The sequence below is a fragment of the Anguilla anguilla genome, chromosome 9, assembly GCF_013347855.1.
Source record: "Anguilla anguilla isolate fAngAng1 chromosome 9, fAngAng1.pri, whole genome shotgun sequence".
NCBI lineage: Eukaryota > Metazoa > Chordata > Actinopteri > Anguilliformes > Anguillidae > Anguilla > Anguilla anguilla.
Genome location: NC_049209.1, coordinates 32,177,512 through 32,201,117, shown reverse-complemented (window position 1 = coordinate 32,201,117; position 23,606 = coordinate 32,177,512). Strand labels below are relative to the sequence as shown.

At 42.4% G+C, this 23,606-nt stretch overlaps 3 protein-coding genes across 5 annotated transcripts in view; all 3 read right to left on the bottom strand.

Moving 5' to 3' along the window:
* Position 1: 1 nt before the first annotated feature.
* Positions 2-8,609, bottom strand: dnajc18 (DnaJ (Hsp40) homolog, subfamily C, member 18). The gene is made up of 8 exons (XM_035433980.1): positions 8,041-8,609; positions 6,017-6,188; positions 5,147-5,292; positions 4,215-4,424; positions 3,616-3,728; positions 2,907-3,019; positions 2,260-2,432; positions 2-1,651 (listed from the first exon to the last, which is right to left on the bottom strand). The coding sequence occupies exons 1-8, from the start codon at positions 8,165-8,167 to the stop codon at positions 1,527-1,529; spliced, it is 1,179 nt and encodes a 392-aa protein (XP_035289871.1). The 5' UTR covers positions 8,168-8,609; the 3' UTR covers positions 2-1,526.
* A 1,824-nt stretch (positions 8,610-10,433) lies between these two features.
* Positions 10,434-17,652, bottom strand: ecscr (endothelial cell surface expressed chemotaxis and apoptosis regulator). Of its 2 annotated transcripts, none has more exons than XM_035432574.1 (12): positions 17,344-17,652; positions 17,056-17,160; positions 16,367-16,429; positions 15,881-16,003; positions 15,195-15,257; positions 14,704-14,793; positions 14,184-14,306; positions 13,798-13,893; positions 13,038-13,071; positions 12,779-12,849; positions 11,982-12,070; positions 10,434-11,119 (listed from the first exon to the last, which is right to left on the bottom strand). In XM_035432574.1, the coding sequence occupies exons 1-12, from the start codon at positions 17,384-17,386 to the stop codon at positions 11,111-11,113; spliced, it is 909 nt and encodes a 302-aa protein (XP_035288465.1). In that variant the 5' UTR covers positions 17,387-17,652; the 3' UTR covers positions 10,434-11,110. The 2 variants fall into 2 exon arrangements, with proteins under 2 accessions (XP_035288465.1, XP_035288467.1); XM_035432576.1 differs by having other exon boundaries at positions 10,434-11,116.
* A 2,980-nt stretch (positions 17,653-20,632) lies between these two features.
* LOC118236744 (serine/threonine-protein phosphatase 2B catalytic subunit alpha isoform-like) overlaps positions 20,633-23,606 on the bottom strand; it is a 43,354-nt gene continuing 40,380 nt past the window's right edge. For both annotated transcript variants that reach the window (XM_035435345.1, XM_035435346.1), the window contains exons 13-14: positions 23,493-23,543; positions 20,633-22,617 (exon numbers count right to left, since the gene is read on the bottom strand). In XM_035435345.1, coding sequence (XP_035291236.1) covers positions 22,442-22,617; positions 23,493-23,543 — 227 coding nt within the window. In that variant the 3' untranslated portion in view covers positions 20,633-22,441. The remainder of the gene's footprint in view (positions 22,618-23,492; positions 23,544-23,606) is intronic.

Sequence of the window (23,606 nt, the reverse complement as noted above, 5' to 3'; positions counted from 1 at the left end):
GTACTGTGTTACATTTTATTAAACCACAACAAAACGGTAAACGTTGCTCAGCGTAAATTAGCTGAATACCACAGTTCAACTTAACGGACAGGGAAACACACTCGCCCACATACATCTGCGCACGCGCATGGCCACGCCCACACGCACAGCTGACCGTGGACCGAACCCTCCTCCATCAGGAAACGGCAAATAGGACTGGCCAATTTCTGCACACCCCACCCATCCCCGTTAGTACAGGGTTTATGTGTAATTTCTGCACACCCCACCCATCCCCGTTAGTACAGGGTTTATGCGTTTGACAGTGAGTACGTGGGTCTAAGGTCAAAGGTTAAATTAAGTTTTAAAGACTCCTGGCTAAAGAAAAAAAAAAGAGAGAAGGGAAAAAGAAAACCATCAGATACGCGGCATGTAAAAATGTAATGTCTGAAGAGTCAATTACACGAGCACACCTGTCTTTCCAACAATTGTCTCTCTGACAAATGACAGTATGAAAAATACCAGAAAAAGGGATTACTGCCCATACTCCCCCATTCTCTTTCTCTCTCTCTCTCTCTCTCTCTTTCATTGCTGAATTGTCTATACTGCATTCGGTCTATGAATATGAAAACGTTAATGTTTGGGAAATGGAGAAGAGGTGCTTAGGTGTGGGTATCACTCAGATACCACATGCAGTGATGATTCAGGAGAGTTGAAGGACATTTAAATCCTTGAAAAGTGCACAGGACAGGTTATTAATTTCTGAATAATGTAAAAAAAAAAAAATGTAAATAAAGCTTTTGGAACCCCCCTCAGGCCACTGAAACAAAGTTCCTCTGAAACGTGCCGATGTGTCTGAGGGGATTTACCATGTTTACAACCTCCATTTTCAAACCCGACTCTTTCCTGACCACTGGAGTCTAGGGCTCTGTTGCGTAAAATTTGAGCCCTCTGGCTTAAACCTTGCAATTAAAAAAACTAAAATTGAATTCACAGCATAAATTTTTATAAATAAATTATAGATAAAATAAAATGTGCCTTCTGACAAATAAATCTAAATTTAATTAAATGATTAAATACATGAATAAATAATAAACTAGCGAAACACTCAGGCGGGGTGGCTGTGAAATGATACTGAATGCAAACAGAAGCGCGAGCGTCGCTGTTATCATAACCCTATTCCTTAATGTAAGGAAATAAAAACAGGCCTCAGCAGAGCAAAGGCCCATGTAGTGACACTACATTACCCACCCTGCCTCACTCCCGAGACAGGACAGGCACGACTAGCTGCTCCCAGAGCGCTGGGAGCTCTTCCGCCCCGCTGCACCTCCTCCTCTCTTTATCCCTTCCGAAAACAGAGAGAGGAGGGCAGACGCTCGTACTCGAGCTGCTCGCGCTAACAAAGTAGCTACCAAACCCGTCAGTTAAATTAAAATCTAAATATAATGGATAAAAATAAATGCTGCTACAAACGCAAACGGTGACACTTTCTGTGCGCTGCCTACGTGCCTCCGTGTTGGGCTCCGCCCTCCTCCTCCTCCTCCTCCCGTTCATTCGCCCCGCTGTCGCCCCACGATGCGGTACAGCTTGTCGCAGTTCTCCAGCTTCATGGACTCCGCCTTCTGCTTCAGTCTCTCGTCGCGGTACAGCTGGCCCAGGTTCGCCAGGTCCGATTCTGGAGGGAGCAGTAAAGGCGGAGTCATAAAAAAACAACAAACCTCAGTGTAAACTTGTATGGACACACTCTACAGCAGGGGTGTCAAGCTCCAGTCCTAGAAATTAGTGGCTTCCTTTCAAACAGTAGCTGATTAAGGCATCAAGAACAAGGTGTGTGGACTCCTTAGCCAGTCTGTGACTTTAATATTCACTTGTGGTGAAACACACTGAAAACCAGTAGACACTGTGGCCCTCCAGGACTGAAGTTTAACACCCCTGCTCTACAGTCATTCTATGCCAGAATCACTCACCACCAATGAACCGAGGCAGAGGGAGGAATTAAATGAGCTATTTAAATGGGGGACTAGATTTGGTCTGCAGAGATGAAGCTGTATTGGGGGTGGCACAGATTAGAGAGAAAGAGGGAACGCTTTGACCCCACTTTATGGGGTGCAGTGAAAGCCTGCAGTAATCCAAAGCAAGGGGTCCCCAGCCCTAGACCTGGTCCTGCAGAGCCACAGGGTCTGCTGTCTTCGGTTTTCACCTTAAACTTTAAAAGGAGCTGGGAGGAGCAGTGAGAAACAGTAGACTCTCCTAGCGAGGTGTCAGAGCCCTGCAGGGCCTTACTCTGCTGCTTCTCCTTCCAGCAGCTGTTCTGCAGGTACTCCACGTAGTCGCTCTCCACGGACTTCTCCAGCTCCTGCAGGGCCGCCCCCTTGTACTCCTTCTGGAAGCCTTTGTCCACGTAATAGGGCACGCCCATGTGCTGGGTCTCCCGGGAAACCACCAGGCCCATGGACCTGCGTGGTAAGAGTCAAGACGTCGTTACCTTTCCTGGACAGACAAATGGACAAGTGCTCTTCTCTCACTGCACAGACAGATAGACAGACCAACAGACAGACAGACAGTCAGACAGGGTGACACTGTTCCCTCACAGAGGAGAGCCCATACACTTTCCACACCACACACAGATATTGTTTCCATATAGACACTCACACAGCGTTCCCTCAACTCACAGACAGATGAACGGACACCCCTTGCCACATTGCAGACAGATGAATCCATCTCTTATGCTGACTTTATGATGTCTGTAAATATCTAACTGCATGTTAAGATTCAGTGAAGGGAAAAAAAATGGTAAGCTCCCTGACCAGGTGTCTTGAAGCACAGAAATGATGTAATCCACAACCTCTTGCTGCACACAACAGAAGTACTGGACCCTGTGTGGCACCTCTTATATTTGGTGCCATTGTTGCTAGGTGCAGCTGACTTACGGTTTGTAGAAGAGGCTATAAGCAGGGTTGGTGGCCATTAGCTGCGTCACCACGGAGATAAGGATCAGAACCAGGACAGGCAGTAGCTGCAGGAAGGCTGTGAAGGTGTTTTGCTGTTGGGAGAAATGTGACAATAAACAACACAACGCCACCTTCAGTTCAGTCCATACATTACACCCTCCACCCCAGTTCTAACCCTAACCCTAACCCCTGGGAGCAAACGCGAACTGGCTCTCACAGTGAGGAACTCACAGTTGCTTCAATGGGCTTTTATCTTCCATTTCCATTTGTGGGATCAATTTAATCTCAACTACGTTTAATTCCATGGTCTCTTTTCACAGCAACTGAAACGTCCTGTCATACATCTACTGGGACGTAAAGCACAACCATTGAATGGCCTGTCATTTTTCCTTACACACAAATAGCAGGTATGAATTTGTTCTAGATTAGTATGCAGATTATTTAAGAAAAACAAATGGGCCCTCACCGTGAATGCCAGCACTGACGTATTACCATGTCCACCTTAAACGGCTGATTGCCTTTGTGATGTCACCGTTACGCATCACAGGCAGAACTAATTGTACCTGATTTCCAACTTGCACACAAAACTAATACGAAGTTGACATTAAAAAAAGGCAACGAGCGATGTAAAGTTTACATCACGCTGCAGGTTAACCGTCAGCGCCGGCGTGATGGACAGGCAGCCCACCTGACTGCGGTTGTCCTCCACGTCCTCCTCTCTCCGCTCGTTCATGCGCCGCCGGCGCGGCTGGTAGTAGTGCGCGTAGGTCGCCCCTCTGTTGCTGTACACGTGGATGTTTCCTGTCGGGAGACCAGCGAGAAGCCTTCAGTTTCAGGGTGGATGAGGCGCTGCTCTCACTCCTAGCATGTCGTGTCAACACCCGTGATATTGTGGTGAATCAAATGGATACAGTGATCTTACTGCCAATAGGAAGCTCCGTGTTTACCACCTTTATGGCCTCTGTTCTTTCCAGTCTTGGAAATAAAATCTTCCTATTTTGGGAGACTTTTCTGACCCATATTATTATTAACTGCATAACAGCACTTATCAGCAGTGATGAGAGACTGAGGCTGAGCTGAACCTTAGGACCTTCCATCTACTGTCAATCACTGACTTACTTGAATCACTCCAAGTAAATGATTGGTTGAAAACAGTAGTCATTGATAACACATGAAAACATAGCCCCACCTATTTCGGGGCTCATGACATCAACAGCTGGATGTTATGGAACCGTTCCCCACAGGGGCTGTACTGACCCCCACCACCCCACCCCCCCCCGGACTCACCCGTGGGAAACCTTCCACCGAAGAAGGCGTTGAAGAGCTCCTCGGGGGAGATGTCCGCCTCAAAGTCGCGGTAGAAGTTGCGGTGATGGCCGCCGTGGCGGGCGTAGGCGCTCTGTTGGGCCGTGGCTTCCGTGGGCGGCGCCTCGCCGACCTGGTCGTACTGCAGCCGCTTCTCCGGGTTGCTAAGCACGGCGTACGCGTTGCCTATCGCTGCCGGAGGAGACGGGGGAGGGGGCGATGAGGTCAGAGGTCACACATTCCAGGTCACAGCTAGTACATCCGAGTCTTCGGTAAGACTTTGCATAACAAGATACGGCTGTTTGATGATGCTAACAGGTCATTCAGTCCATCTAGGCTTGTCATTTCACCTGCTCTGTGAGTATCTAATACTACATAAAACTGGCTTTGAGGTGAGGTTTCCTCTGACCTCCCCGTAAACTACACCTATGATTGGGCAGAATAACACAGAACCCTGCAGATACTCAAAATGTGCATTTACATGCACAGTAATAATATGATCATAGCCCGATTAAAGCAATACTCAAAGTATATGAATGGTCATGTAAACAGCCCAGTCTGATTGTCATAAGCAGGTTATGGTCTGAATCGCATCAAGCAAAACCCAATTAAAACCAAACATCAAAACCGAAATGAGCACTACAAAAAGAACCACTTTGTGAAGCACTTCACGTCATTCTTTTTGGAATATCAAGATGTAAGGCAGAAAATTGAGGTCACCAGATTTAAAAATGTTTCTGAACATTCAAAGCACAAACCAGACTTGTAAAAATATGTCTGTTTGTATGAAACATAGGAATTACATTTTTAAGATGCACCTCAATTCTGAAAGATAATCACACAAAATAAATAATTCAAAATATCCTGGAAGATACAGGAAGAGATGCATTGTGGGATATCTCACGGAGGAGTACCTTTGAAGGCTTCAGTGGCCCCCGGGGCGCAGTTTTTGTCCGGATGGAACCGCAGTGCTAGCTTCCTGTAGGCCTTCTTAAGATCCTCGTCACTGGCGTCCTTGGGCACTCCCAGAATCTCATAGAAATCCTTGCATTTTTTTATCCTGCAAAGGTGAGGGAAATGGAAGGTTTCTTCACAAGGCTGCTTTGGAGAACTTTCCGGAACTTTCTTTGCGAACTGCCGCAAGCCTGGTCCAAATGCGGCGTTCTTCACTGTAGCATTGGTTGCCGTGAAGTTACTCCAAGAGACAAGATAAAGCACTGAACTCAACCACGCTGTGTAGCGCATCAAGTCGCGTCAGGCTACAGAGCACTCACACTCAGACAAAAGAAGACACATAGGCAAGGGGCACATAAGTGGTCATGTGATAATCAATTTTGTTGTACTGCTCTGCAATTAACATAGATTTACTCTTTGTAAGAGAATTTAAGCTACACCATGCAAAGTGGCATTCTGAAAGATCTGGCAAAGAAGGAAATTGGGGAAATGCAATCAGTGATCAGTGCTTAGTCACAATACATAACACAACTGGCTATTCATTAAACGGACACCATTACACTATGTCAGAGATAAGAGCGACAATAAACTTGAGTACAGTGTCCTTTTCTTTCATTAATTTATCAACTGCTTTTCTTACATCATGTTCAAAACACTTTCCAATTAAAAAACAAAAATAAGACAGGAAAAAATTAGATAAACAAAAAATCTAAATGCGTAAGATGCAAGGCATTTAAAATAAACAGCTAAAACACTTTTCCATGAGCTTAAAAATGGCTTTTGATACGAAGGCAAGTTTAAGAAAATGTGTCCCAGCGAGGCTTCCGTACCTATACACGCCCTGTTGCTGCTCCTCTGTGTAGGCCGTACTCCTGTCGCTTCCTCCCCTGACGCGCTCGGTCTCATCCTCTTCCTCCTCGCTCCCACGCCGGAAGCGCAGGTCGTGGGCACGCCCCCCCTCTCCCGCCGCACTGCCGTTCCTCAAGATGGCGTCGATCAGAACTGGGAGATGATGGATAAACAGATGGGGGGAGGGGTTAACAGTGGCAAGCAGCCGTACTAGTGTGAACCATGCTTGAGCCCCACTGGGGAAGCTATACAGACGTGGGCTCAGTTAGCATTTGGACAAAAGTCCATCTAGGAAACCTACGTCGCTGACAGTGATGCTGGTCCAGTTGCAGGCAGAGCAAAAGGGGCTTAAGCCAACGGTACAATATTTGCTTATAGTGATATTCCAGTCGGGTGCCACGGTGGTTCAGTGGATAGCACGGTTGCCTCATAGAAAAAAGCCACTGAGTTCCGAGCCCAGGGGTCTTCCTGTGTGGAGTTTGCATGTTCTCCCCGTCTTCAACGGTATTCCAGTTTCCTCCCACTGTCCAAAGACACGCAGGTTACGCTAATCGGAGACTCTACATTTCCAGTAGGTATGAGTAGGTGGCTCGTCCAGGGTGTATTCCTGCTTCACCCAATGCACGCTGGGATATGCCCCAGCCAACCACCCCAACCAGGAATAAGTGGTTTAAGAAAATTGATGGATAGATAGATGGATATTACAGTCTGTGAATTCATAAGAGCTAGAGGCACAAAGGATTCTGAGCAAAGATTTCATCTCTGCTGAGCATATATAACAGAGCAATAACCAATATGGCCGGCTTCCTGTAGTCTGTTTCCTCACAAAACCCATGAGAGGAAATAGGCCAATGAAACACCCTTTCCAGTGCTGTGTGAGCAGGAAGGATTACACATGGAGGTGTGAAGGCACCGTCTCGCCAGAGATTCTGGATACTTATTCTAACAGTTATATTAATTTTGTTAAAAACACCTCTTTGCTCACTGAGAATGCTTCTGTGACTAATTCATTCAAGCATTTATGCCTTTTATTATGCATTTATGCCTCTTAAACCACTGTACTTCTTAATATCCCGCATCTAGGTTCACACGACCATTACCTTCCTTGCTTTATTTATGCAAATATTTTTTGTTGGTTTATTTGTACACAGTTTCAGCTACTGTTATTTCTATTTTATTTAGGCAATCTTTTTTTTAGGAGAATTCTGGAGGACGCTGTTGTGATACAAGGCTGGATGCACTCAGGAGAGGGTGGAGTTGGAGATGGTTGGGTGTAGGGGTGGAACCAGGGTGGAACACAGCCTTCTCCTTAATGTATGACATGCAGAGCTCCCCATCGCCCAACCCACCGACTACTATGAGTCACTATATCTTTCAACACCACCACAAAATGATGTTCTGAAATGAAATGTTGAACCAAGGTTTCACTACAGTCCAATAATTTGCATGTTTCTGTTTGCCTGGCTGGCTGGTCCCTTAGCAACCAGTTACCACGTGAACAATGGGCTTCTGTCGCGTTTGAATACACCCACGTTATCAAATTCGCTCAACGGCACGACAAGAGCTGGATTTCCTGGCAATGTCCAAATAAAGCCACAATTTCTGCATTATTGTATACAACTTGAGATTTTAATCGCATTTAGGTACTGTATGTACAGTTCATCACATTGTCATACAGATATACTTCTGCATTTGCGTTAAAAAGTGTCGAATCAATGAAAGCAATCTACTGTACTACAGTGAACTGAAGACAACAGTTAAAGAGCTAAGCTTCCAGCATTTATCCTTGTGTTGGGTACGCCGAATGCGTAGGCAGGTAGATCATTACGTCAAATAAATACATTCACGGTTAAATTTCGGTGGCTGACAGGCATCTGGGCGGGCTACCCCCGGTCATTCTGGACAGAAATACACGGAGCATGCATTATGTAAGAAGCGAAAAGATCCAGACGTTGCAATATCTATTTAAGCACCCAGACTAGCATGCTATGACTGGCGAAATTACCTCTGGCTCGTGTGCTGGGGAATATTTTCTGAGCTTCATATAATAACTGGAGCGCCTTTTCTCTCCGTCCGGATCGCAAGCACAGTTTTGCTTTTTCTATCAATCGGTCCGATTCTTCTTTATCCATTTTTTAGCCGGCAATTGGCTTGTGAGCGCAGCAGTTTATCTTCACTTATATCCACACACAAACTATAATGTTTTAGCGGCTAATAAAACAAGACCCCACAATAGAATGTCGGTGTAGTTGATTGGCAATGTTATGTGCTAGGAGTAAAATAGCTAGCTTGTTTATGTAAAAGCTAACTTGCTAATGTTTACATCCAAACATCCCCGTATAAGAAGAAGCAGATAATTGAATTTCGAAATGTTATCGTCGTCCACGCGCTTGTCTTTCCCTTGCCGTTCTGGTAGACATAGCTCGCTACATTTGCACGCGCGCAGGCAGGACCTTACGTATGCTTCACTTTACGATAAATAACAGAAATTAAACTAAAATCCATGCATGACATTAAGAGAAAATTTAACGCCGTTAAGACCTCATATTTTCCTCAATGTTTACAGGAAGCGGAAGTAGGCCCCACGCCTCTGTCATGAACAGCGTCTTGGACCAATGGGAAGACTCCTTGCTTGTCCCTAAATGGCCACGTGGAAAACTGTCAAAAATACTCCGGAGTCGGGAATGGGCGAGCCCGCATCAATTGTGTTTGGTAACAATTTAGTATACAATATATTTTTAATGGAAACGGTAACTACGGTGTAGAATTAATGTTTCCATTGTGCATTGTGTCTTCAGCAGGTTAGCTTATTTTTGGCTGAATAAATAATGGCTAAGTAAAATCTTTTTTGTGTTGTCGTTTTATTTTCTTTTTGAGTCACACATACACACACACACACATATATATATGTATGTATGTGTGTGTGTGTGTGTGTGTGTGTGTGTGTACAGCGCTTCTGCTCTGATGATACTAAACGTTTCTCCTCCTTTCCTCTATCCAGCGCACACTTCTCATTATGCATCTCAGCTTGCCTGCAGGATGTCTCGTGCTGGATGGCAGATTCTTGCCTAAAGCCTGACCTGGCTTTGGCTCAAGTACTCTAAATTCTCTCCAAGTCCTCCCTCTTTCAGAACCCCTCATTTAATTTGATATACAAAGGCTCATTGAGACCACTTTTACTGCAAAAAAAAAAAAAAGCAGTCATAGTAGATTACCAATTGTCCTTATCCTTCCTTATATAAGCGTTGAATGAACCTGCAGATCCTGGAGGCAGTGTTGTGCACTGGGTAAGGAAATGGGCTTTTCACCTAAAGGTTGCAGATTCAACTCTCCAATAGTACCCTGCCATTGTAGCTACTGTTGAGCAGGGCACCTAACCTAAAATTGCTTGAGTATATATCCAGCTGTATAAAATAGATACTGCAAAAATGCAAATGTTCTGCAAGTCTCTCTGGATAGGAGTGCATTCTAAAATTGCAGTGGTAATAATTAATTAATCCTTTTTTACATCATCTGTAGAATCTAGCCCTTCCTCATCATCTACCCTGTGAGAAATGACATGTTGTTATCAGCTTACTGACTATTCCAGTGCATAAAGAAAAGATATTTTACTTAGTCAATTAATTCAACATACAATGTAAAAATTGGCTTGGCTGTTTATGTGAAGTCAAGAAAAGATTATTTTTATTTATATTGTCAAAAAAATTGATTTGCAAAGAGTTTTATTATGATTAGATTTCTAATTTGATTCTTCATGTATTCTGAAATGGTGAAATTACACTTTAAGTATAAATTAACAAATCAAAATCACATTTTATATTTTTCCACAGAGTACACAAATTAATCATGTAATCATTTAGATGAAAAAATGCATAACATACATAACATCCAAAAAGAAAATCATTTTGATCAATCTGGAATTGCATGGAAGTTTATTCCATGCAATTCACACAGTGAACAGAACACTAGTGTTTGTGAGTGGAAGACACTTGCTCCTGTATAATTGGTGCTATCTCTTCTGTAGTACTGTGTATCATAGGAGTCCACATTTCTGCTGCAGTGTTCCTTGTGAAGTTGTGAGTGGGTTTATGGGTGATGAAGTGTGTTAAATTTGAAGATGATGCATTATGGAGTCGCAGGTCAGTGGTTCTCCACCCTCTGTCCTGGAGTACCCCTGTGAATGCTGGTTTTTGTTCCAACCACAATTACAATCCCAGAATTTTAACAAGTTGTACATTTTTCTTAATAAATTGTTTATTTTTCATTTTTAATTTTTGTAATGTAGCACAATAAGCACAAAATGAACATGGGAATTTAATCATTTATGGCACACATAATATTTCTGACATAATGTGGTACAAGAGGGTAAATAATCCCTCTAAACACAAAAAGCACCCAATTAAGAAAACAACTTTTTAAAATTCTGGGATTGTAACTGGTTGAAACAAAAACCAGCATTCACAGGGGTACTCCAGGACCAAGGTCGGGAACCATTGCCTTAGGCCTCGCCTCTATTTATTGTGACAGAGCTGCAGGTTCTCAAGAGTAATATCACCTGGAGACCAGTCTGTCTGTTTGATGCAGATGGAGAGCCTGTGAGCGAGAGGGTCCCCAGAACAAGAGGTGCTTCACGATGAAGTGTCTGGCCTACAGATGGAAAATCCAATTCCACAATGTAAAAGTCCTCCCCAGTATTTTGTTCCATAATTATGTTAGGAATTGTGCACAATTCTATGGCCAGGAGGTAGAACTGATTAGTGAAATCAAGCTGGCTCAGTTCATGGGTGGAAGAAACACATGGCAGGACTTTTGCATTCTGATCCCTGGACTTTCCACCTCTGGTCAGAACACACAGTGTTGTGCACTCTCAAACACACACACACACACACACACACACAAACAGCCCTGCTGTTTACATGTTTACATGTTTACATATACTCATGAGCATAGAAAATGGCAAGTCGATGACTGTTTTTTCAGTAAATAAAATTATTAAAAATGATATAAAATGATCACAGTTCATTTTGTTCCTTGTTGCTGCCTCAGGATTGGCGTGTTTTTTGACAAAATGGCTTTTACACCTGCTACAGAAAAAAAAGAATACAGGGCATCAGACTTCCATTCTTCTCAAGTAGGGTTGTGTATTTTCATATGTATATGTATTAATTCTGCTGTTGTATAGGGAGCATTGTGTAATATATGTCAATATATTGTGTGGGTAAACAGTGTGTACATATGTGTGTAAGTGTGTGAAAATATCTATTAATTTCATATCATCATTGGAAGCAGTGTGTTTTAGTGTAATGCATAGTTGTATTGACTTTATTATACACTGGGAACAGTGTGTAGTTATATGTTTATCCTGGGAGTGGTGTGTAGTAATGCTTGTTAATATTGGGTTCATGTTGGCAGTAATGCATGTTCATTTTGGATTTATGCTCGTAGCAGCATGTAATGCATGTTCATATTTGGTCTATGCTAGCAATAGCATGTAATGCATGTTCATATTGGATTCATGCTAGTAGCAGCATGTAATGCATGCTCATATTTGGTCTATGCTAGCAATAGCATGTAATGCATGCTCATATTTGGTCTATGCTAGCAATAGCATGTAATGCATGTTCGTATTTGGTCTATGCTAGCAACAGCATGTAATGCATATTCATATTTGGTCTATGCTAGCAATAGCATGTAATGCATGTTCATATTGGGTCTATGCTAGCAACAGCATGTAATGCATATTCATATTTGGTCTATGCTAGCAATAGCATGTAATGCATGTTCATATTGGGTCTATGCTAGCAATAGCATGTAATGTATGTTCGTATTGGGTCCATGCTAGCAGTAGCATGTAATGCATGTTCATATTGGGTCTATGCTAGCTCCATGTCTTGGATGTTGGTGTTGACCGGTGACTGAGGCATACCCTGGCTGCGACGGACCCACCTTAATATTGAGCAGGTCTCTGCGTAGTTCCTGCTCCTCACTGTCCAGCGTGGTGCTGTGGATCGAAGAGACCTGAGGCGAATCTGTATCTGTGAGCAGTGGAGAAATGTAGAGGCCCTTGAGGTAATCTCTGTCCAATGCTGAGACATGGTCTCAGATGGTTAACGGTCTTGCCAAAGAATCCAAAGAATGCCCTCATCACAAATCTTGACACCAGATAAGTGAACAGATCATCCAGGGATTTCCAGGTATACTTACACATCTAAATGAGTAGTTCCATTGTGAATTGGTACCCACTGCGGACTATTAGAAGGGATTTAGATACACGGTATGTTCAAAAAAGAATCTTAACTTTACCTTAAAGGCTTAATAAAGGGTGTGTCTCGGAAAAAAGGTTTAAGTGAGCTGGGAAAATTTTGAAACTGCTGGTCCACGCTGACCTCCAAAATTATTTACACTATTGACAGAAGAATAAATAATGCTGAGCCACATTCTAATCATCAAACATTTGGAAAATATTCTACTTCGATTATGATTCAATGGAATCATCCAAAACCACACTATTCTCAAATTATATATTTATTTCCCGCAAAAAATAAATCTCACAAATATTTGATTTGAGTGCTTTGTGCACTCTCCCTTGGCTAACACTCATCTAGAGTGTATTATGAGATTGGTGAACATATTGGAGAGATATTTCATCATTCTTTCATGCATAATCTTTCATCACATCCTTTTGTTTGCAGGGGAATTTGAACCTGCAACAATCCTTTTTTTTCTTGTGAAAAGCTCCTTACCGGTTTCAGTGTTTATCGTCTTCACAGAGACCAAAGTTATGCTTTCCTTTTCCCCGTTCGATGTTAGCTGGCTGGGAGCAAACAAGTAATACCAAAAATCATTTTTTAAAACATTATTATATTATTTGATCATAAAAGACACCAGTACCCTGACAATGAGAATAGAACAGTGACACAAGCCATACAATGTGTACTCCAGCCCTACTTAAATTTGTCATTTCCCCCAAATCTTCAGTAATCAAGATGTCCTGCTCCCTACCTTTCAGACACCACAGAATCTCCACTCTTTTTGCCTGCAAAGCAGAGACCATTGGTCAGGGTTTGAATTACACACTGGCCTTTGTTGGGGGTGGGGAATGGTCATTGAGGGGATCTGACTGGAGGGGTTCCAGTTATTTTTGGAAAGGGAGGGGGGGGGGGGGTGAGCTCTCCCTGGCTTCCCCATAAATCGAGCCCTGCCCTGGTCACTCTATGCTCAGAAGATTTACAACCTGACAGTACTGTGCTGAAATGTGGAACTTTTACCAGGGATACTCCCCTTTGTTTTTTTTTTCCTGGTTGCTAAGGAGTTTCCGTTTTCAATGAAGTTGTTATGGAACTCAGAACTTCCAGTGCTGAACATTTCTAGTGTCAGAATGTTTACTGCTTTGGGTGAAATTTATACTGTATTGAGTTTGATGTTTTGAAAAAAATAATTCAAATGTGTTTTAAAAATGATTGTAGAATGAATTTTAAATTATTTTATGCATGTAATGTACAATATACTTTACTAGTTTTAATACATATCATATCAGTCTGTAATATGTGCCAAATTATTTGACAAGCTATGCTAAGCTATGCAGATTTCACCTTGATAATATGCTGTACTATAAAGCATATGTTCTTATGTGGGCATCAGTCAATGAAATTCTTAAAACTGTCACTGTCAAGTGCACATACACACACACACACACACACACACACACATACACACACACACAGGCACACACCCGCACACATGTGCTCACACACAGGCTCACCTTCTTCTTTAGCACTGTTGCATCGCCCTCTCAGGTGGATAGCTGTGACTAGACCCACCATGACAACGATCAGGATGAGGATAAAACTCATCACCCCTGAATGGAAGGGAAAGCTCCACAATGACTAAGGAAAGACTAGCAATCATTAGCAAGCCTTTGAAGTGAGAAGGAACATAGAAAAGGGTCCACAGAGGTGCTCAACACAAGACAAAGTATCACTAAAAAAACGGGTCTTCTACAGCAATTAAAATCCTGAGTGTCTGGGGTTAACACATATCCGCCTTTCTGTCAAAGGGGGGGGGGGAGGGCATGGGGTTTGTGCTATACATGCTAAGGTTTTCCCCTATGCACGTCACAAAGGATGTAAAAGGATGAAATGGACTCACCAAAGGCGAGAGTGGTCAGGCTGTTTCCTGCAGTGGGACTGGGGGAGGACGAAGCTTCAGACCCTGTGGGATGTGCGGAGGAAGTTCCTGGCATTGGGGGTAACCCTGCAGCTGCTGTTGACACTGCGACAGAAAATAGAATTACTCAGCTGGGGATATTCAATAAAGCTGACCTGGCATTGTCACATAAATATAATAAACATATGCATTTATCTACATATTTGTGAATTAGATGCAAATACTGTACTATTTATTTAATTAATTAGTGCTCACTAATTGTATAATTTGCATTAAGGCCAGTGTATTAAAGTGAAGAATGCGCCACTATCGTGCAGAAACTTTACTGTCATCTCTAATGTGCTAATGCTTCTTTTGTCAAGCTCCTGAACCAATCAGAAGAACTTGTTAAGTCACGTGACATGGGCTGGTGAAACCCTGTGCCACTGAATAACAGGATGTGCAGAGGGTTCGTGTGAAGTGATTCACTGAGCTTTTTTTTTTTTAGAGAGGTGGAAGTGACCTGGTCGGACAGTGGTGGTGCCCGTGGTAGGCTGACAGGCGCTTGTGCCTGCTGGAGGATATGATGTCGTCTCTGTGCATCTGGTATTTCCTGTACAGCAGAATAGCACGAGCAAAGATGATCCCCTCCCTTTTAAAACAAAGCTAACCAGCCATTTAATCATCCCTATGCAACTGTTAGAGAACTGTAAAAACACATAATTACCACAATGGAAAAAAATAGTCATGCTCTATCAGAATTTGTCTGCACTTGATTGTGTCTGTACTAGATAGTTATGTTCTGTTAACTTACCCATGAGATGTTTACCCTTTAAGTATTGCTGGTATGCATTTTTGGTCACTATACACCAGCAATAATACATGAATATTAAATAGGTTGATGTTCTGAGGTATATACAAACAGAAATCCAGACAGATGCTGGCTAGTACAGAAGATAACAAGTTAAAGTTTACTCAGAGGTGAGTGATAGAAAGAGGCGGTGGGGTCTTTACCTGGGTTTGTTGTCCTTTTGTCTTCTGGAACTGACGTAGAGGTCTCAGTCAGGAAATGTTTACCTGCGCGAAGAGGCACATAAGCTCTGAAAGCGAATTTTCGGCATGTATGTCTGATTTATTTTGATAAATCTTGAAAATGTGATGAGTCCAAAATATGTGGGTGCTGGCACCCACACCATGGAAGGGAACAGGTTAAATGAAACAAACCATGCGTAGACATCAGGGTAGTGGGGACCAGTTACTCTCAGGGGGTCTCATATTCAACTTCAGTTCCAATTAGGGAAAGCCTTTACATTCCATCAATTTAATTCCTTATCCAGGTCAGTTGTCTAAATTCAATTCCTATTTAAATTATTCTGAATTCCAATTTTTTGCTAATTCTACAAACACAATTCTCAATGTGCTTCTATACTCCTCACAACATTTTCATCATTTCTGTTCTTTCTCTGAAGCAACGTAATATGCAGTTCACTTAAGTAAACTCAAGCCCCATAATTCCAATGAATTTCTAATCCAGACGATTAATTATCAGGTGAATTGTGGGATCAATAAAAATAAAGCTAATTATACATTTTTTTTAAATGAATAAATGTCTTATGTTATGACTATAGCACCATAAGGGCTAGATGGTACTTTCCCCTCAACCAAAGTGATCATGTCAGAACAGACCGGATAGCAGTTACCTGAGATATTGGTTGTGGGTGAGTATGTAGAGGATTTAGCCTCAGTTACTGAGGTTGCAGGTGCTGTTGTAGGTTCATTCTGAGCAGGAGGAGTGGTTTGTGATGTCACAGACAATGGAACCACTGAAAGAATGATAGATAATGATTAATTTTTTTATAACTATGGTTCGGGAGGTGAATTATGATAGCTGGCTTTCATTCTAACTTTCTAACATTATGACTTTTTTGTGTCTTGATAGTGTATGTACTGTAAACTCACCAGTGAGTTATTTACCCTCTCGTGGTGCTGACTGTGTGTACATTGGATTGCTAAACAGCAATATTAACGGATGAATATTGAATAAGGGTATGGATATGAGGTTAAAACAGATAGACTTCTCTGACAAGATACAGACAGCTGTTAGCAGACATTGAAGATGACAAATATAAATTTACTTACAGTGTCCGCTTACAGTGAGAGATAAAATGAGGTGGTGGGGTCTTTACCTGGAGTTGTTGTCCTCTTATCTTCTGAGACTGATGTTGAGGTCTCAGTCAGGAAATGTTTACCTTCACAGAGAGGCACAGAGGAATATTAATACTGTTGATCAGCGTGAATGACTAATAGCCAGATCCACAAACCACTGATGCTCTTGTCCCGGTCTTACAGATTATTAGTATTATTTTCTTTTACTTTGTTCATTATTTGTCTTCTCCCAATTTGAAATTATCAATAATATTTATAGGCTTGTCCCCATAACTAGTTCAGAAGAGTTTAGACAGGCATCCTCTGAAACACATGCTACTAGCTGCCATTCTTACCCACTCCACAACCCACCAGCCATTTTGTGCAGTCATTACTACAAAGCAGTGCATTTCATGCACAGGCAGCACAACCAGACTATAAGTTGCCCAATTAACCACCCGAGATAGTTTTTTTAGTGTCTTTGTCAACCATGGTCCTGGAGTTTTAAAAAAGTCTTAAAATTAAACTAAAATTAATTATTCAAAGTTTTGGACCAAACTGTTTTCTGCTTTTGATAAAAAATAAATAAAAATAAATAAAGTTTTAAGAAACATTGTCTTAACTCGTGTCCTGTAACCCATTTTCTCTATCCAGATCTTTTGAGTGATGCTATGCTCCGCACAGTGATATAGATATACCTCGTTACTCATAATGATTTTGAAGGACGTACCTGTGGTGGATTGAGCAGGTGTGCTCAGTGAAATGGTCCCGAAGGCTGTCTCAGTCTGGGTTGCGGGATCGTTGGGAGTTTGAGCTGAGACGAGCAGCCAGCTGTCTTTGGTTAAGAGGACCAACAAGGAATTAAGTCTCAAATTTCAATTTTCCTAAAACATTAGCCAACCCCATTCTAATCAATAACAGAACAGAATAAAGTTTTTAAAAAAGAGAGAAAAAGACATGTTTCGGAATGACCATATGACAGACTTCACACTGATGACAGTGTCTCGGTTCACCCTACCTGTTGGGACGAGGAGAAACAGGTACCAGAACGCAGAATCCATTTCCAGGTCTGTTGAGGGCGTGTGGATGGGGGTTTGGGAGGGGTTCCTTTGTTACTCTTTCAGCAAGCAGGGTCCTACAGTGTCCTGGCACCCCGCGACCAATCAAGCGTGTGTATGGAAGACCCGACTGTGTCTTGGCGAGTGTACGATGAGTTGCGCAGAGATGTCTGTCCCGTGTGTGTGTGTGTGTGTCTATCCGGTATAGCGGGGACCTCCTCTTTACCCTGAGTGACTGCTCGATGCCCATCAGCGCTCTTAGTGGGAGAGGCAGGAGTGGTCTCCTGCAGGATTTTGCGTCGTTCCCTTGTTCCTGCAGCAGCTTCCTGTGGAAGAATGGCAGGAAGCAGACAGAGTGCAGTCATGGAAAAGTCTAGAAACAAAAAGAGAGAAAAAAAATAGTCATTCGTGCAGTGTGTGTATCTGGTTGGGTGTGACAGATATTTCACCATGTGAACGCACTTGCACACACACACACACACACACACACACACGCGTGCGCACACACACACACACACACAGGCAGTCCAAATTCTCAGAAGATATATTTTCCTGGTCTTTTATTTTTTTGACATACATTTAAAACATTGAAGAAGGCAGTGCATATTTCTGTCTGACCTCGCTTCATGTCCGACCAGACGGTGACTAATCACAGTACAACTGTTCTCTGGCTTTACCGTAAACCGAGCGATTAGTCTTCGGTCCTTCCTTCCCAAATGCGTTTATTTGAGGATTTTCTGGTCTTTACTGCTTACACAATAAAAGGCTAAATCCACAAGGCACACAAATACTTTCCTAGTGTTGCCAACTCTTCAGAAGGTAACCACTTTGTTTTTTGTTGACAAGTTGTTAGGATAGGGGTTGGGATTTTTCAGAAAGAAAAATTAGTTTTTTTGCTGAATGACTTCTAGGGTAGTCTGAGGAGACATATTATACAAAATAAACAGCTTGTAAGTTTTTCAATAACTTGGTCCAAAAAACTGATATCTTGTGCCATCTGTATTTAATGTCATAAGACCCCAGAAAAGCACACACTAAAAAATGTTTCAGTGGATGAACCTAAAAATTTTTTTGAGTCCAGTTGCAGTTTGCATATTTCACCACAGGATGGCGTTTGCGTGACATGGTAACATCCTACCATGGAATTTTTCAAACTGCAAGTTCTGGTTTCCAACAAACCAAGATTCCCTTTAAATCAAGAGGAGGAAAAGAGAAGACCTGAAGCTGTGTATCATTCAAAGCAATCATATCAAAAACTGTGTATCATGTAAAGCAACCACCTACACACCCCCCTGTCAGGGTTCACAGAGAGTGTATATCCTGTGAACTCTCACCCCTGCCCAGTTCGAGATCATGCCCGGCTGGTTACTATGGAAGCAGATTTTCCCTACTGGTCTTCTTGTCCAGGATGGAACTGCTTATAGGATATGTGGTTTCCAGGAAATTATGTACTGCAGGATGCAGATGTCCTATTTAGAGCGATACTCATCATTGGCACCGCACACGCATATGCATGCACGACGCACATACACACACACTCACACACACACACACACACACACACACACACACACATATGCACGCACGCACAGATGCCCAACGCACCCTTGCATGCCTCTGCACACACACCCACACACACACACACACACACATGCATGTACCTCAATCCTCCGCTATGTAGAATCCATAAACGCCCCCAGCTTTGCAGCATGACTGAGGAGTAAATCAGTTAAGGGTGATCTGGGAACCCAGCTTTTATAGAGCATCAGAAATCAAAATGTTTTAGCTTGAAATCCCAGCACCGGCATTATGGTGTTGAATTTCATCACCATATTTATTTGCCCTGTAAAGTGGTTCTCTAGTGTTTTTTGAAAATGCAGATTTTGGTTTCCATTACATTTGATTAACTGTATTTAACCGAGAAGTGTACATAATTATGTAATCTCTCAATCGGATATGCTTTCTGTGTGCATGAAATATTCTGCATTATCGGGAAGTGGGGCAGCGTGCGAAATGCAAAAACCCCTTTCCTCCTGATCTCATTCAACGTGCAGCCCCAAGGAAAGACACAGCCGGCTATGCCCTGAAATGTTCCTCCCCCTCGCACCAAATAATTGAGAGATTATTATTGGTGGGCAAAAAGGGGTTTGACTGCAGGGGCGTGATTTGCTCACAGGGCTGTGAACCTCCTTCAGTTATCCCAAAGGAGATACCTCCCACACCGACTGACGTACAGCTTTTTACTTGGGGAAAGTCCTGGTGAGTCATATTCGCATAATGATGACATGGTTTCCAGTGTGCTCCCTCTTAGGTGTTGCTCCTGCTTACTTTACAAAATGGCTGCTATGCTATAGTTATGTCACATAACTTCATCAGAGCTTGCCATATCCCTATAGGTGTATGTTAGTCGTCAATAATGAACTCATGTCTTGGCATTAGCATATAAATAACTCCCCGTGCCCTGGGGTCATCACTAAAAGAACACGTTTCCTTGTCGTTATTTCAGGGAAGTAACATTGCCACCATCACTTAGCATCAAAAATGTACTTTGTTTTACGGCGGTTATTCAAGAATAATATGAAACAGGTGGTGAGACTGTGAAAGAAGATGAAGACAGAGACAAAAGGAAGTAAACTGGTGTGACGTGGAACTGCAGCTTTACACAGTCAAACATGATCATTCGCTTTGCATCAAAGGTCGTATAATTTCACAAGCTACCGGAGGCCATCACTGAGAGATAAGCCTCTCATCCATTTGCCTTTGCTCTCTCGTAGAATAGAAATTGCGGGGCCTACATTGTGGCCAATTAGCTCACAGGTGAGTATGTCACGAGACGTGTGGAGACTGGAGAGATCCTGTAGCTGATTCCAAAGAGAGAGAAAAGGGGAACACAGGCAACACCCTGTTAAATAATAATCTATTCAATGTTTTTTTCCCGCTTGATGAACTTCTGTTAGTAATGGAGTTACTTGATTGATTGAGATGAAACATTGTCGATTTTTGCTGACTCCACAGTCAGTCTTTTAAGCCACCAATATAGAACCACCAACCCAAACAAAGACCAACACCACCAGTTGTTTTCAGTTCCATGCAACTAAAATATATGTTCACGTGTAATGTGAATGAATCACAAGCGTGTTTGTGTGTGCGTGTGTGCGTGTGTGTGTGTGTGTATGTGCGTATGCCTGCGCGCACGAGCATGAATGTGTGTTTGCGGCTGCAGAGGTAGGAAAGAGCTTTAGAGACGTCCATGGCTCATGCATATTTTATTCAAGAGTAAAAAAGTGATTGGTCCCAAAAGTCATGCTTACAGTGTGTGTGTGTGCTGTTTGGGAAGAAGAATGCCAAAATGCCCTTCCAGAGGAAACATACCAGAAAAATGCCACAAATTGAAATTCCTTTTTCAACGTAAACACGGCGAGACCAAACAAGGATCAGATAACAGTTAAGGGAAAAAATAAAATAAACAAAAAATTTAAATTAAAAAGCTTAATTATAAGAATAAGAATATCATCAATAATTATAATTCGAATATAGTTTTCCCCTTTAAAAGTGAGACACGCGGCCCAGGTCCGATTGTTTACATTTCATTACACCATGCGATCATGCTTTGGCAGTCTGAATGACAAGTTCATTCACACTACTGAACAATTTCTGTACAATGAAAGAAGAACAGAAGAAAAACAACACAAGGTTTCACACCTTAGAAAGAGCTTCAGTGGCTGTACAGCAATAACATAACTTAAAATGAAATGCAATTAAATGGAAAAAAATAAGAAAATAATGATGAAAAAAATCATGAAAAAATAAATGAAAAATATGAATCTTTTTTTAAAAAATCATATAAAAAAACAATATAGAACCTTACAAATTTAATTTAAAGAGGGAAATAATTCAGACCTACTATATTGAAACACAGCACAAATATAATTTCACATATCAGTAAGGAACTTAACCGCATGCACTGATGCCTTCTTTAGATGCTGTACAAGTTATTGTCTTCAGTTTGGTTACCTTTTTACTGAACTGGTAAACTCCTTTAGCAACACATACCGTGTGTGTTTTTTTTTTTCTTTTTGATTACAGGCAAGTGAGAAACAGTTAAATATGTGGTGGCAAGGCTGAATCAGAACTAAGACCGCAGTATGAACTCGGAGCAACATGGCCGCCAATGGCTTCGCTGTAGAGTGCACAGCTTAGCACTCAAAGCCTCACCCCTGGGTTCATGGCATTTTACAAAAACAAAATTAAAAAAAGAAAAAGAAAATTTCTCAGGTAGGATTGCATTGCAAATAGTCGTACATTTTACGCATATTTAAATGTCCTTCTTTTATAAATAAGATACCGTTTTTGTCATTTTTATTTATTGATACTAGTAGCAAAACATGTTTAATAGCAAGATCATTTTTGTATAAGATATTATGAATTGAATCGTTAATTAAAATTGTAATATATATGGAGCAAATACTGTCGAAACTCCCCTCTCCAATATGTCATGATTAAGTGAGAGAATTTGTGAGAGAACCATCTATAACCTGCAAAACCCCCATCTGACTGAGGGAGGACGGGAACAGGAAGCAGCTGACGCAGTCCGGGGGGGTGGGAGGGGAGCACTTCCTGTCCTCTTCATGCCCCTGTTCCCACCCCGCCCCTCCCCTTTCTTCACTCTGCCATCCTTTCCCCCTCTCGACAGAACACGAGGGCTTCGCCGTCAGAGAGCGAGTTCCCCCACGAGCGAAACGTCCCCGTCAAAAACACCGAAAGCGACCTTTCTGTCCCGTGTCCTGTACAAGGAGACCGGCTTTCCCTACTTTAAAAAGATTATTCAAGCGAGAGTTTGTTCGTTTCTGTCGATGAAGATGTTCTTGTCGTTGCAGATAATGAGAGTAATTTTTCGGTTTTTCTTTGAAGAGCAGAGAGGACTGGTGTACGGTTTAGCCGCGTTGTGACACACGAGCAGGTAGTGTTGGCGGTAGCAGAGGACGGTTGACCGCTGGCTGTGGGAAGGGGGGGCGGTGGGTTGGGTTTTGGGGGGTGGGGGGGTGGGGGCAGCGGGGTTCACTGTATATTGCGGTTATCGTCCGTCCCGTTGGGCTCCGACACGTTCATTTTGCCCATGGAGTGTCCCACGTTGTTGACGGTGTCCCGGCGGGGGGGCATGCGCTCGTTGATGCGGTCCAGGCCCTTGGCCTCCTCGAAGCTGGTGATCTTGTGCTGCGCGAATCCCCGCACCGCTGTTCCCCACGGACCGGGAGCAAAGACAGGAAAAGCACGTTTAGTTTAGTACCGAAAGATACCAACCTACATTATACATTTTAGGGGCTCAAACACATATATAAGTTCCGTGTGCCCTAAATTTGAAGAATAAACACATTCTCAGAAAAGCATACAGTATAGTGAAATAAAGAAATAACAGTGACTATTTATTGATGTCAGACCCAGTCAAGGTCAACATTAAGGTAACGACTCAAACCTGATTCATTGAGAATCAAAATCTGCACACCCCCCACTGTTGTCCCCCTAGACACATTCTTGCAGGGATTAAGCCACTGGCTCATATTTTAAAATTATACCACTGAACCTTTGCTAAAATGGCTTAGTATCTCGCTCAAGGACAGAGAAAAGTGTCCTTCCTAGGATCGGACTTTACAACATTAAAACTTACATTTTGTGACTCAGTATTTGATTTGTTTTGTATTCTCCATCATTACTCACAATATACACAAAGCAGAGAATGCCAGGAATTAAGTTTGTTTAAACTCATGCCTGCAAACAAATTAAAATGTGTATCTTTAAAGGATGTTTCAAGTTTAATTTCCCCAAAGGTGAGTCAAACAAAACCGTGAATGCCAGGACCAACTGTGAAAACATAACAGGGTCACAACGATCAAGGAGGCAACCATCGTTTGCTGATTTGGCCAGATTTTCATTAGCACGCTACCACATGCTATCCTACAAAGTGCCTCCTACTGAAGATGTGGACTTGCCAACAACATTTACTCCTCTTTTATTTGGTTAATGGTGAGTCTGCCACATCTCCATGAGGCACCCCTGAAACCCTGTTTTGGTGAAAGGGGTCCACTCAAAACGAGAAAAAAGGGAAGCTCACCATCTCCGTCTTCAGGCTCCGTCTCTATGGCTTCTATAGCTTGGATGGTGGCTGTGGAGGAAGAAGAGAGAGATAAAGAGACTTTTCACAATCCTATGGCACAACACCATGCCT

Bases quoted from the DNA above. Each gene is read 5' to 3' on its own strand.
- dnajc18 (XM_035433980.1), bottom strand. From the start codon at position 8,167: ATGGATAAAGAAGAATCGGACCGATTGATAGAAAAAGCAAAACTGTGC. The intron at 6,189-8,040 runs GTAATTTCGCCA...ATCATCTCCCAG, and splicing joins CCCCAGCACACGAGCCAGAG to TTCTGATCGACGCCATCTTG. The intron at 3,020-3,615 runs GTGGGCTGCCTG...TTCTCCCAACAG, and splicing joins TGGAGGACAACCGCAGTCAG to CAAAACACCTTCACAGCCTT.
- ecscr (XM_035432574.1), bottom strand. From the start codon at position 17,386: ATGGATTCTGCGTTCTGGTACCTGTTTCTCCTCGTCCCAACAG. The intron at 14,307-14,703 runs GTCACTTCCACC...TTTCTGTCGCAG, and splicing joins CACCACCACTGTCCGACCAG to TGTCAACAGCAGCTGCAGGG. The intron at 13,894-14,183 runs GTGAGTCCATTT...CCTTCCATTCAG, and splicing joins CCTGACCACTCTCGCCTTTG to GGGTGATGAGTTTTATCCTC.